This window comes from Zootoca vivipara, chromosome 1 (assembly GCF_965207765.1).
Source record: "Zootoca vivipara chromosome 1, rZooViv2.hap1.1, whole genome shotgun sequence".
NCBI lineage: Eukaryota > Metazoa > Chordata > Lepidosauria > Squamata > Lacertidae > Zootoca > Zootoca vivipara.
In genome coordinates, this window is record NC_142582.1 from 69,313,347 (window position 1) to 69,327,507 (window position 14,161).

The following is a 14,161-nucleotide window of genomic DNA, read 5'->3' on the forward strand; positions in this document are numbered from 1 at the left end:
TCCTTTTTACATGCTCCCCAGGGTTGCTGTCTCCTTAGCTGGAATTACTGTTTCCAGCATGGGGTGGAATTCATTTTAAATGCCCCGAGGAGCACATGCATGAGAGAATCCTGGGCAGGGAATTGAATTCTGGGGAGAACAGAGAGTTAGGAATGTGCAGGATTTCAGGACTACCGCTTTGCCGAGTTCAGAACGACACATTCCACCTTGACCACATGTCTTCAGAGTTCAGTCACAGCTTTTGCTTGGCAAAGCAAGTGTGTCTGTGTGGGAGACCAAGAGGGCTTTCCAGCAAGCTAGCTGGCAGGAGAGGGACACTTAGTTCTTTCTCCTTTCACCTGGCTCTTTTTCTGCCTCTTCCAGTTCCACTCCCACCAGCTCCTGCTTCCTCAGCTCACCTGCCACTCCTCCACTGGAGAACGGCTTCCCACGACCCAAGGAGAAGTGGCGGCCAGGGAAAGAGCAGTTGGAAGAAGCAAGCTGAGCCTGATATGTGCTTCTGATTCGCTCAGGTGCCTGTTCCCTTCTGTGGACAAGAAGCAAAAAGGTGATCAGGTGGGTTGATGGTAAAGGTCATTGAGCTTTTAGCTGCCTACTACCTGAATGAAGATTGGACAGTGCCTGCTTGTCTCAGAAGCAATGCAAATAAGCTGCTTCCCTATCAGTGGTAAGCCCACTTTCGGCTGCCACCATCTCTTGCTCCTTATCAGAGATACCTTATACCAGTGGTGGGGAACCTTCCACCCCCCACAAAAGACTCCTGTCAGTCCCAGTTAGTTTCCCAGCACAGGAGAAGAAGCATGGCTTATGGAGAAGAAGCCTGGCTGCATTTGGCCTCCCAGGCCTGAAGTTCCCCATCCTACCTTAGCAGGAAACAAGCACCAGGCACAGAGAGTAGCAGTTACTGGCCGCGGACTTCACCTGACACAACCTCTTAAGACAGACTGAGAAACGAAGCATTTTAAATACTATTTTAAAAAAAATAATCAAATAATTGAAACGGTCCAGGAGAGCTTCAGTTAATAATAATAATAATAATAATAATAATAATAATAATAATAATAATAATAATTTATTTATACCCCGCCCATCTGGCTGGGTTTCCCCAGCCACTTTTTATCTTTCTGGAAAGTTTTAAAACGCATGGTGCCAAGGAATCCTCGGAGGTACATGCCTTGTGACGTCTTGTTCTATAAATAGTTTATATTGCAAGAATGCCTGGGAGTTTTAAAAGGTCAGCATTTCTGAAATTTTGCGCATTGCCTTTTGAAGAGAAACAATTGCAGTGGTTTTCATGGGATTTAAGGTCCTTTTTTATAATGTCTCATCAATGAACCACCTTGAAGCACCTTGTTTTATAATCCTAGGAAAAGTTAGAAACTGCTTTCTCATTTCTGGGAGATAAACTGAAGCTTAATCCAGTTAAATATTTTGGGCTGGGAAGAGTTCTGATCTGAGACTTGCAACCTGACTGGGATTTGGTTCCACTAAGTTTGCAGCTCGAGGGTTCTCAAGGACTTGATGCTATCTGTGGAGGCACTGGTTGTATTGGTAACTAGGAATATTTTTATAACAATGATAATAATAAAAAAATTGTTTAGGCTGGTTTAAAGGTGATTTGAAGGACTGCTTTCTTCCAATCAAATCCAGCTGGTCCTTAAGTTGCACTGTCAAGGTCAAACAGATTGGTGGGCATTAAAGATGCTACCTTTTCAGAGGCCCTGTACTTTGGAACTCTCTCATAAAGAAGTTTTCACTAGACGTTAAAAACATATTTGTTTCAAACTGCACTTTATTAAAAGTTCTGTGAATTGGGTTCTAAACCACTGTTGTATTTAATTTTTTTGTAATTGGATTGTTTCATTTGTATTTTTAAATTTGCTAATTATATTACTTTATTACATTTATATCTCACCTTTCCTCTGAGGAGGTGGTATATGTAATAATAATAATAATAATAATAATAATAATAATAATAATAATAATTTATTATTTATACCCCGCCCATCTGGCTGGGTTTCCCCAGCCACTCTGGGCAGCTTACAACAGAAAAATGAAATAAAATAATCTATTAAACATTAAAGGCCTCCCTAAACAGGGCTGCCTTCAGATGTCTTCTAAAAATCTGGTAGCTGTTTTTTTCTTTGACATCTGATGGGAGGGCGTTCCATAGGGCGGGCGCCACCACCGAGAAGGCCCTCTGCCTGGTTCCTTGCAACTTGGCTTCTCACAATGAGGGAACTGCCAGAAGGCCCTTGGTACTGGACCTCAGTGTCCGGGCAGAATGATGGGGGTGGAGACGCTCCTTCAGGTATACTGGACCGAGGCCATTTAGGGCTTTAAAGGTCAGCACCAACACTTTGAACTGTGCTCGGAAACGTACTGGGAGCCAATGTAGATCTTTCAAGACTGGTGTTATGTGATTCTTTCTCTCCCCATTTTATCCTTACAGCAACTTGGTGAGTTGGAGGAGGGGGTTATTGGTTTCTTTTGTTATTGTTTTCATTATGTATTTTGTGCTTTTATGCTGTGAACTGCCCTGAGATCTATGGGTGAAGGGCAGTATACTACTGCTGCTGCTGCTGCTAGATTAGGCTGAGGGATAGTGACTGGCCCTAACTTGCCAGGTCAATTCCATTGCTGAGTGTGGATTTTAACCCTGGTTTCCCAAGTCATCATCCATTATGCTAACCACTTTACTACACTGGTTCTCCAGCTGTTCTATATTCCTTTATTTAGGCTAGAATTTCTGTGCAACGGAATACTTACTCTTGTAATTTTGCACAACATTCATGCCATCCATGCATAAATATAGCAGAACTAGCAACTGTGTTTTATTGAAAATGGGCTCCTAAGATATTTAACCAAACAAGCTAGTAATAAGTTCAGGTGGATTAAATCACATTAGGTTCCCTAGTAAATTAATTTGGGCTGTGGTGTCAACATAGAGTGTTATTTTGCTCTCAGATCTATTAAAGGAAAGGAAAGAAATCAGATACAGATAGCCTTGGAAACAGCTATAATTAAACTGGGGTTCTAAATAATCAGCTAAATTGGTAAATGACTTTGTGTGATGACCAGCCGGGGTGTGTGTGTCTGCATTTATTGTTCTTTTTAATGTTCTGTATAGGCTGATCTCTTGAGACAGTCAAACTCAGTATTTAGCAGGCTTTTGTTTTAAACCCACAGTCCCTTGAGAACTGAAAAGGAATCATGCTTGGTTAAATGTGGGAAAATTTAGTACAGTAATGCTTGGTTAAAAGCTTTACAGCTGGATTAATGAGTAACCTACACTTTAATTATGCTGCTACTGCTCTCCCACTGTGTTATAGCTTTTTCTTAACTACTATAAAGTTCTCCACTCTCTTTAATTTAGTCACTTACAGCCTGAAAATGCCAGTGGCCTTGGGCGATCTGCTGTTACTTATGCTTGGGACAGTGTATCTTAGAGAAGGAAGTTCTGCACCAATGTCTAAACAGCAAGGTATGGCTATGATTTCGTGCTTTAAATATTTTCTAACGGCATAGTTCCATATAACCGCATGATTAATAGATGTTATCATCACTCGGAGTGCCTCCAGCCTGATTTGTTTTGAGGGAGATTAGACGTTGGCTGTTTAATGAGCATTCATTTTGATCTGTTTGTGCAGAGGTTTGATAACACTTGCATCAACACAATGTCATTTCATATTTTCCTCCCCCTCGCTTTCCTTACTGCAGAAAGTTCAGTCTTTTGAGGAAGTGGGTTTGTTGCGCAAGACTTTCCAATCCATTATAATCCATTATAAGTGTGAAACCTGAATTTGCCCGTGTGATTGAATCCCACTCAAAAATAGCAGCAATCTAGAAGATTTATTTTTGTTAGTTCTCAATTTCATCCCAGCTGCAGCTCTTCTGCATGGGGTGGAGTGATTTCCCTCCCCTAGTCCCAATTGCCTTGTCTAAGGAGCAAATGGCTATTTCTTGAGTGACAAAATTGAGAGTTGATTCAGATGCTGATTCAGATGCCCTGTGACAGCAGCTACATGCATAGTGTAATGCAGGGATTGGCAACCCACTCGGCGAGTCCCTGCACGCTGCGCTAAACCAGCGCAGCGTGATGCGGGGACTCTCTTCTGCAGCTCTGGAAATTGCTTCTGCGCATGCCCAGACGCCGAAAATTGCTTCTGCACAGGTGCAGAAATGATTTCCAGCGCTGCGGACATGCGCAGACGTGATTTCTGGCATCACGCTGCGCCATCCTGGCCCACGGAGGATCCCCGCAGGAGTGATCCGGCCCATGCCCGGTAAGCCTTGCCGACCCCGGTGTAATGCAAGAAAAGCAGGCCATTGCATGTATATGAATCATCCTACCTATTTTTCAAAAGAGTTGCCATGTGGAATTCATGCATCAAAACAATGAAATAACTATTCTTAAAGAATAACAAATGCATTGTAGTGTGTACTCCATTTATGATCCTGGACATAGTCTATTCGTGAAACTTTGTATGACGGCAATGAATATATTTTTCTGAACTTTCCTTATTCCTATATCAGTTTTGATGTTTATGTGATAGATAGAAGCCATAGAGGCAAACAAAAGTGCTGCTGGACATTTGATAAAGCCAAATCTGAAATAATTTCACAGTGGTTTCTAGCTATAGCAAACTTTTCCAGAGAGTGATATTTCTCTCTCATTTCACTTCTGTGAAGATACAGTACAGTAGTTCACTTCCGTTTGGCATGAGAATGTAACTTGTTAACCACTGTGTATATTTCCAAAATAAGCTGTGACAAACACACCCCAAAGCCTGGGTTCTCTTTTTTATTCTTCTGCTGGATAAAGGTAGTCCATCTGAAATCCCAATACTTTAAGACCATTTCTATAGGAGCCTGAATGTGCATAGAGGTTGCTATGTTTGTTAAACATACATATATATCTTGAGCTATTTTTCTTTGCGAAGGTCAACCAGCAGAATGAAAACAAAAAGTGTGAGTGCACTTCTCAAATTTAGAACCTTGATTATTGTTTGTTTTTGCTATTTACTTGAGTTTTACTCACTGCATTCATAGTGACTTGCAGTGCAAGCCTTCTCTACTCAGAAGTAAGTTATACTGAGTTCAGTGGGATTACTTTGATATACATAGGTGAAGGATAACAGCCTAAGATTAGAAATAATATAGATTATTGCTACTAATTGAAGTTTTCCCATTAATATCTATCTGGAAGGGGAAAGTTATTTTGCATCTTATAGAAAAAACTGGAGAATGACATCCAGCTGTCTTGCCCTCCCCCTCCGTTTTCTGCATCCTTATCTCTGTTCATTATGCCTTTCAGATTCCAAGTGTGGGCAGAAAGTGGAAGCAAATTCATGGCATTTCTATAGCTATCTCTCTCGAATTGTTGGCGGGACCCAAGTGCAACAAGGTTCTCACCCCTGGCAGGTGAGCATATCCCTCCCAAATATCCTCCCAAGATCTAGCTCAGCTTTCCTCCACCTGGTGCCCTCTGGATGTCTCAGACTACAACTCCCATCATCCCTGCCCATTGGCCGTGCTGACTAGTGCTCATGGGAGCTGTAGCCCAAAACATCTGGAAGTCAGTAGACTTTTGCGGAAGGCTGGCCTAGCTTATCATGGATGTGAGGGAACAAACAAACAAACAAACAAACCAGGGTATTGCTTGAAGGTGGCAAGAATGACCTCCATTCTCTCTTGGTTGTTGGGAAATGGTTGTGATTCATATATTGCCTACAAAGCAGGAGCGATTTTAAGAAACTGCAAGAGGCCTACCATTTGGGAAAATTCAAACAATAGCTTCAAACCCATAAGCAATGGCCTATCTCAGGAAAAGTAATTCATGCCCTCAAAACACCGTTTGCTGGACCTGATGGGTTCCCTGGTGAGAAATAGACTTTTATTTCTCTTTCAGAAATCCAACAGGTGGGACAAAGGTTGCCCTTGCCCAAAACATATTTTGACCTTTTCATGCTTCTAGGGACATAGGAAGCTGCCTTAAACTGAGCCAGATGATTGGTCCATTGGCCCAGTGTTATCTATGTTGGCAGCAGGTCTGCATGGTCCTAGGCGGGATCTTTCATATTGCCTAGCTGTAATTTTTTACCTGCAGCGTGGAAACTGAATTAAAGGTTGCAATCTGAAGTTTGCTTAGTTTTCAATATGTTTTTGTTGTTCAGTCACTTCTTGTTTGCTACCTTGAGCTCCCTTTGGGAAGAAGGGCAAGATATAAATTTAGTAAAAAAAAATGAATACTATGAAGCCCCATCGGAAGATATGCTGAGAATACAACCCTAAGCTTATCTACTCAGAAGTAAGACCCATTGAGCTTAATGTTGCTCGCACCCAAGTAAACAAGGTCTAGGATTGTAGCCTTAATTTTGGGGGAAAGGGAGTCTGTAAGAGTACATGGTCTACTATTTAAACAGATCTTTCAGATAAAAAAATGTTTCTTTTTAATGAGTAAAAGTGTTTCTTTTTAATGAGTGCCCTGTAGTATTTGAATTTTGCAGATATACAAGTAGAACATAGGGGGAGACACAGCTTAAGTATTTAAACAGATGATAGTCAAGACTACCTCCTCACACCAGATCTCCAGAAAGAAGCAAAAGCCCAAAAGACTCTGATCTTTTCCAGCTTCTATCTATGTGTCTCGTAATCTAATTGCCCCAGAATGCTTCTTTTGTTTTCTGTTCTCAACTAGCTTGCTGCCTCCTTCTAGCTAGAGAGGGGACTGAGAATGAGTCATCTTCTCCCTTCACCAAACCTTCTTGGACCATTTATCTGAAGTTTCTTAAAATAATTTTTTTTAAAAAAACAAACAAACCCCAAATGCCTGGCAACTTTGACACAGGCTTCTATGGGAATCTCCATTAGTATGTACTTCTGGTTCCAATATTCTGCATACCAGTAACACTTATTTTGTCTCCTTTCCCCTTCCCTTCCTTCTTTCTGCTACAGGGAATGACTAAGATATGATGAGCATCAAGGTTAACATGTAAATGTAGACATTCACTGTAACATAGGGAGCGAGAAAAATACTAAGGAGGCACAATGATTTTAGTACTGTCTACTTATCACTTCTTTGCATGTGAATGTTTGCATTACAAGAAAGATATTGAAAAGCTCTGAAAACTAAGAGTTCTATAGGAGAATGTGATAGTTAGCATTCACTTCTGCTGCATATCCCTAGTAATTTGGGGTGGGTGGGTGTGTGTATGCATGCATACACCCTCCACCCCTCTATTTTCAGACATTAGCAAAGTTCATTTAGGATTGTAAACATTCAAATGTGAATGCCAACAATCACCATGTTGGGACGTGCATGGCACCCCTTATGTTTCCTGTCTTGCTTTTGCAGATGCGACAAGAAAAGGTTTGCATTTTCTAATGCGACATGTTCTCTTTATGGCACAGGTTTCCTTGAAAAGAAATAACCGTCATTTCTGCGGAGGAACCCTTGTTTCCTCTCAGTGGATAATCACAGCTGCTCACTGCGTTGTAAGCAGGTACAGATAGAGAATTCCACTCTTTTGTAAGCAGGTACTGATGGGGAATTTCACTTGAAGGCCATGATTCCAGGCTGTTGTTTTGTTACATATTTTTCATAGCTTTTAAAAAATGTGCACTGTGCCTGAAAGCAGCTACTGGAGGGCAGCATATAAAGTCATAAAATAAATATAAATGCATAAATGAAATATTTAGGGTTTGGTGCTATGTGGTGATATTTCTGTATTTTGTTTGGCTTTGTTTCAAAAGATGAAAATCTGTTCCTCCCCCTTTTATAATGGTTTTCTACCACTATGCAGAAACCTGCTTCGTTCGCTGACGGTAACTGCTGGAGAGCATAATTTGCGCCAGAAGGAGCAGGAAGAGCAAACCCTATATGTACAATCTATCACCAGACACCCCAAATTTAATATGAAGAAACCAATGGATTATGACATTGCCCTTCTGAGAATGAACGGTCACTTTAAATATGGTAATCTTGTCTACAGTTACCTGCCTGTTATACACATTGATTGTAATACTCAAGGGAAAATAATTTATTATCAGATAGCATAGGTGAACCACACAGATACAAATTTCATTGCCAGAACAATTGGTGCCTTTTTCATTGCTTTATTCAGGAGAACTCCTAGGACCAAATTGATGGGGATATTGTGGACTCTGTAGATTAATTTGTTTCTCAGGGCGAGAGTAGTGTGATTGATTTGCCATATGACCAGCTTTACAGCTCAACCACTCTCAGCATGCCAGTTGGGTCATGTGACTTGGTGATGAATGAAGCTGTGGCCATTGCCAAATCGGCTGCCAAGAAAAATGTGGCAAATAAAGAAAGTACTGGCATGCCCACCAAGTAATTTCTCACAATCTCTCTCTAGTGTGCTGAACTGAGAGTACAGGCAGCAAAGAGGAGAGAGATCTTGCAAAGGCAGGTGCCTCCCCCCCCCAAAAAAGAATCTTGTTGGATCAAACCACTGAATCTGACATCCTGTTTCTCACGGTGGCCAAGCAAATACCCCCGGGAAGCCCACAAGCAGAGCTGGAAGACAATAATCATAATGTCAACATGTAAAACCATGCACTTAAAAGGACTAGCAGGAGGCTGTTTGCCCACTCCATCCCCATACAATACAATACAATACAATACAATACAATTCAAACAAACAAACAAACAAACAAACAAACAGACAAACAAACAAACACAAATGGTAATAAAAAAAATATTGAGGTGTTTTAAAAAACGATGACAGCAGCTGGTACAGCTATCTTCTCAAGGAGGGAGTTTCACAGATGTAGGGCCCCCACTGAGAAAATCCTATTTCTGGTACCTGCTACCCTGTTTTCCCTATTTTAAGATGTAGTAATAAAATAAGCCATAGCAGGATTTTTAAGCATTCAAGGAATATAAGCCATACCTTGAAAATAAGACATAGTGATAGGCGTAGCAGCAATGCCGGCCGCGGCAGGAGGAGGAAAAAAATAAGACATCCCCTGAAAATAAGCCATAGTGTGTGTTTTTGAGGAAAAATAAATATAAAACGGTGTCTTATTTTCGGAGAAACATGGTAGTCTGCAATGGTCTTAATGCCTCAGCAGGCAGTTTTTCAAATAGCCTGGTTTCTCAATCTGACTAATCTTTTTGCACCCCTGGGTACATTTGGGAATTTGAGAAATTGTAAAGGATACCACCACATTCCACACCACTGACGTGTGGAATGTGGTTAGCCAACTGAGATTGTCTTTTGGGGGAGATCCTAGGTAGCTACATATCGGGTCCCACATACTATAGTTAAATTAGAGTTGCCATACATCCAGAATTTCACGGACATAGCCAAGATTCAACCGTCTGAAACAGCGCCCAGGCGGTTAAATGTCGGGGGAAATCTGGACAAATGGCAATCGCTGTCGGAAGTGCAGATTTTGGTGAATTTCCTTAAAAATAGCTCAAAAACTTCATTTTTTTTATTTTGCAAAGGACAAAAAAAAGCAAAACAACATTGCCCAAGAAAGCTGAACAACTTTTGTGTCTGGATTTTCACTTTTTGAAATAGCTTGCCCAAGAAACTGAATGCAAGGCTGCAATCCTCTGCATGTTTTCACTGAAGTATATCCTGTTGAATGTGAGATATACTTCTGAGTACCGTAGTTCTAAATAGGATGCGGGCGGCGCTGTGGTCTAAACCACTGAGCCTCTTGGGCTTGCCGATCAGAAGGTCGGTGGTTTAAATCCCTGCAATGGGGTGAGCTCCCGTTGCTCGGTCCCAGCTCCTGCCAACCTAGCAGTTCGAAAGCACACCAAAAAGTGCAAGTAGATAAATAGGTACTTCTCTGGCAGGAAGGTAAACAGTGTTTCCGTGTGCTGCTCTGGTTTCGCCAGAAGCGGCTTAGTCATGATGGCCACATGACCCGGAAAAACTGTCTATGGACAAACGTCGGTTCCCTCGGCCAGTAAAGCGAGATGAGCGCCACAACCCCAGAGTTGTCTGGGGTCCTTTACCTTTACCTTTTTAGTTCTAAATAGGATTGCTCTGCATATCCCATCTCCCCCTCTCTATCTCTCTCACTGGGATAAACAAGACACCTGCTCCTTTGATAGCTGTGTAGATAATGTTCCTTGCTTGGCCTGGATGTGAGTGTGTATACAGTAGTAATCTCTGGCATTTAGGTGATTAGAATGTAGCCTATTGTACAAAGTTTCCTTATCCTTGCTCTGAAAGATTAGCGAGGCAGGACTTAGCTTTGCAGAAGCCATGCTGATCCTTCTTCAGCAAGACTTGATCTTCTATGTTCTTGATAATTGTGTTTTTTTCACCCATTTATCCTGTGGATTCAGAGCATAGCTCCCACTGTGCAGACTGCAAGGGCTGCAAAGGTCCAGTAACTACTGCTTGTGTCCTGAATCCCTGGAGAGAGCTTCTACCAGTCACTATAGACCAGTGTTTCCCAACCTTGTGCCTCCAGATGTTTTGGGACTACAACTCCCATCATCTCTAGCTAGCAAGACCAGTGGTCAGGAATGATGGGAATTGTAGTCCCCAAATAGCTGGAGGCACACGGTTGGGAAACACTGCTATAGACAATATTAAAATTGTGTTACATGCAATACCTTTAAAGTGCATTTGAAACACATTCTTTCCTTCAAATAATTCTGGACATTCACAGAGTTACAATTCCCAACAGCACTTGACTAATGACGGTGCCCAGAATTCTTGGGTGGGGGGCAGGAAATGCACTATGAATGTGCTTTAAAGTCATACACAGCCAGAAGCTAGATAAACTAGTGGTATAATGTGATATAAGGCAATTTGCCCAGAAAAGTGGGATCACATCATGGGGAAATGGCTCACACACTGCTGTATGGGACTGGGACTTGAGAGATGTGGGGATCTTGCCGTAATCTTTATGGTCCTATAGAACCGTATTTTTTATGTGGCTTGTTTATGGATAAGAGAAAGAAAGGGCTTGGATTCAGGTTTTTCTGAGTTACACACATTTGAGAAGCACACAAAACCAAAAAGTTTAACAGTTTGTGTGATGTTGCTTTTCATTTGGAGCTCAAAAGGGTTGGGACTTAAATTAACATTATTCTAATATGTCACACATTAATATTCCAATATGCCACTGTGTTCGTGGCAGGTTCAACAGTGGGGCCGGTATGTCTTCCTGAACCCAATGAAACGTTCGATCCAGGATATATATGTGTCACTTGTGGCTGGGGTCGCCTGAGAGAAAGTAAGCCTACGCTATTATTTTTTGAAAGCACAGCCATATCAAAGCAGCTGTGTGAAATTTTGTGTTGTGAGTTGATGTTTTGTGATTCTGTGTCATCATCCCTTTGCAACACAATCCCCAACTGGTTGAGACTTCCCACATGCTGAAACAAAGATACAATAATAAATTAGAAGGGGGGGGGAAGTGGTTTTGAAGCCGTTGCAGCAGAGGCGAGAGAAGCAACAACAGACTGAAGAGGCTCCAGAAAGGTGACCCTTCTCACAATTAATGAGCTTTGGGGAAACATTTCTTCTTCCAGTGTACAACTTTCAACTCCAAATTGATGTCGTTACTAAAGCTTCTTAGTGAGCAAATACTGGATACTGCTGTAAAGAGATATTCAGAAGCCTGTGCTTATTTTTGTTTTGTTGAAAATGTCTTAAGAAAGGAAGGACAGAACTATATCCCCCCCCCTGCAATGTTCAATGACCTCACACTGAATATTCCAAAATTCATCTGGGCTCTACTTCCTGTAGTGTCACTTGCCATATTTTTCTGAGGCAGCCACATTGAAAGAATGGCTGAAAAAATGATTGTCTCCCTCGCTCCAATAAACTGCTGTTAGAATAAATGGACCAATAGTGTAACTTGCTATAAAACAGTTTTCCTGTGGTGTGCTTGTTTTCTAGATGGTATCCTCCCTGAAGTCCTTCATGAAGTGGAGTTGCCCATCCTAGACCACAGTGAATGTTCTAGAGCATTGTCAACCTTAAAGAAACCTATTCAGGGTGACACTGTAATGTGTGCTGGGTTTCCAGATGGTGGAAAAGATGCCTGCCAGGTTGGTAAAATGGAGAGCCTTTTCTTCCCACCTACCTGCCTGCCTTTCCATCTCTGGGATGAGACGGGGGAACTTTTCAGGAGGAAGAACAAACAAAGAGATGGAGCTCATACTTCTCGTGCAGAAGATCCCAGGTTCCACTCTTGACCATAGCTGCCAAGTCTCCCGTATTCCCCGGGAAACCCCTGTTTTTCCAATCGTTTCCCGCTGGCAGCCCGGATTTTTAAAAAACCCGTAAATCCCCCGGATTCTTACCGGCCCGGGGAGGCGGCTCCTGTGCATGTCTGGAGTCTCTGGACATGCACAGAAGCGATTTCTGGCGCTACGGCCATTTTGGAAATAGGCAGAGCATGCGTAGAAGTGACTTCCGGTGCTGCGCTGCCCAATTCCAAAATGGCCACAGCGTGACTTCCGGCGCTGCGGCCATTTTGGAAATGGGCAGAGCATGTGTAGAAGCGACTTCCGGTGCCGCTCTGCCCAGTTCCAAAATGGTCGCAGCACAACCTCCGGTGCCGTGCCGCTGCCGATTCCGGATTTATCAATCTGGGAGTTGGCACCTATGCTCTTGACACTTGCTGTTAGACTCCTTTTCATGAAGCAACAGTCCATCACAAGCACTTCAGGCCCACCCAAAACATTTTACTGCCTGAAGCGAAACTCGAATGGCGTCCCATCCCACTGGTACAGCCAACGCTATGAAAACATCTGTAGCATTCAGACATAAATTCTTGCCTTCCTCTGTTCCTGTTCCCCATCCTCATAGCTTTGCCTTAAACAGATCACTTCAAACTGCCACATGGCAGGGGCAGTCCTGTCCACTGGTCAACTGCAGGGTCTACTTTTGAAGGACCACTAAAATACTTGCATGTAGCGCTTTATATATGTCTCATTTGGATCTCTTTCTTTTCCCTGCAGGGTGACTCGGGGGGATCTCTGGTGTGCATGCGTGAGCATGGTTCTTGGACCCTGGTTGGGGTGACCTCATGGGGCTATGGGTGTGCTCGCGGCTGGATGCAAAACCTTAAGAAAAAGTATAAAAGAAGAGGAACACCAGGAGTTTTTACAGACCTTTCCAAGGTGCTCCCTTGGATTCAGCAACATATCGACACCGGTAGTCAATATTAATCACCTTCTGCCTAATTCACATATTAAGGAGTGTATCCAGCAAAGTTTTCCCATTTGCACAAGGACTATCACTTCTGCAGTGGAAGCCCCCTTCTCCTCTTCCTGCATGCTCCTGCATCTACTGCAGAAGGTTAGAGAAAGCCCCAGGACCATTTGGGGGAGCGGGGAGGAGAGGGGATGGAAAGTTCCATTGCACAAATGGAAGTCCTTGCGTGAACAGGATTAATTTGTCGTCAACAACCCTAAATCTTTTCTTTAAAGCTGCCAATCCGACAGAAAAACACAACCTGTGTGGGGAAGTTGCCTCTTCTGTAAAGCTAATAATTGCAGCTTTGATTTTGGGTTGTATGGCAGGTAGTACAGTCACAGATGCCCTTATGTTTTTATATATCCTGGAAGCTGCCCAGAGTGACTGGGGCAACCCTATCAGATGGGCAGGGTACAAATAATAAAATTATTACAAATTATTATTATCAGTTTGATTTCGGCAGCTTTACAGTCACGATAGCTACAGTGAGCTCCACTTAGAACTGTTCCAATACAGCTGTTGATGAATATATCGCCTTAGGACACCCTTGTTATGTGGAGTCAAGCCCAAAGGGAGCAATGGATGTTCTGTTGTTGCAAATTCATTATTACATTTCTGATTTGCCGTAACACTAATAGTTCTTCACTAGCATATTTATCTTTTCCTTTTTAATTAGATATCAGAATGAAAAGCTCTACGGGTGAGTATAATGTGCCTGAAAAAACCTTCCTGAACTAAGTATGTACTGGCAGAGTCCAAGATTTCTTGTGTATGATTAAAAAGTATGGATTAGAGACAATTATTTTCGTAATGCTTAGTTTTGTCTGTGTTTGCAGTGCAGTCGGCAGGATTAGGGTTTTAAAATTTTGAATGTAAATGGATCAGAGTACCTTAATTTTTATGTGCGTGTTTTCAGTCTTGAAATATTTTAAATCCTATCCCGGCTCATAACA

At 42.2% G+C, this 14,161-nt stretch overlaps 1 protein-coding gene across 4 annotated transcripts in view; it reads left to right on the forward strand.

Moving 5' to 3' along the window:
• The first annotated feature begins 416 nt into the window (after positions 1-416).
• OVCH2 (ovochymase 2) overlaps positions 417-14,161 on the forward strand; it is a 29,562-nt gene continuing 15,817 nt past the window's right edge. For 2 of the 4 annotated variants that reach the window (XM_088667815.1, XM_088667820.1), the window contains exons 1-9: positions 417-555; positions 3,377-3,484; positions 5,318-5,424; positions 7,414-7,505; positions 7,806-7,978; positions 11,140-11,235; positions 11,904-12,055; positions 12,971-13,166; positions 13,885-13,908. In XM_088667815.1, coding sequence (XP_088523941.1) covers positions 3,394-3,484; positions 5,318-5,424; positions 7,414-7,505; positions 7,806-7,978; positions 11,140-11,235; positions 11,904-12,055; positions 12,971-13,166; positions 13,885-13,908 — 931 coding nt within the window. In that variant the 5' untranslated portion in view covers positions 417-555; positions 3,377-3,393. Of the gene's footprint in view, positions 556-2,323; positions 2,460-3,264; positions 3,485-5,317; positions 5,425-7,413; positions 7,506-7,805; positions 7,979-11,139; positions 11,236-11,903; positions 12,056-12,970; positions 13,167-13,884; positions 13,909-14,161 lie in introns of those variants that run through there. The other 2 variants (XM_088667818.1, XM_035118585.3) reach the window with 2 other exon arrangements.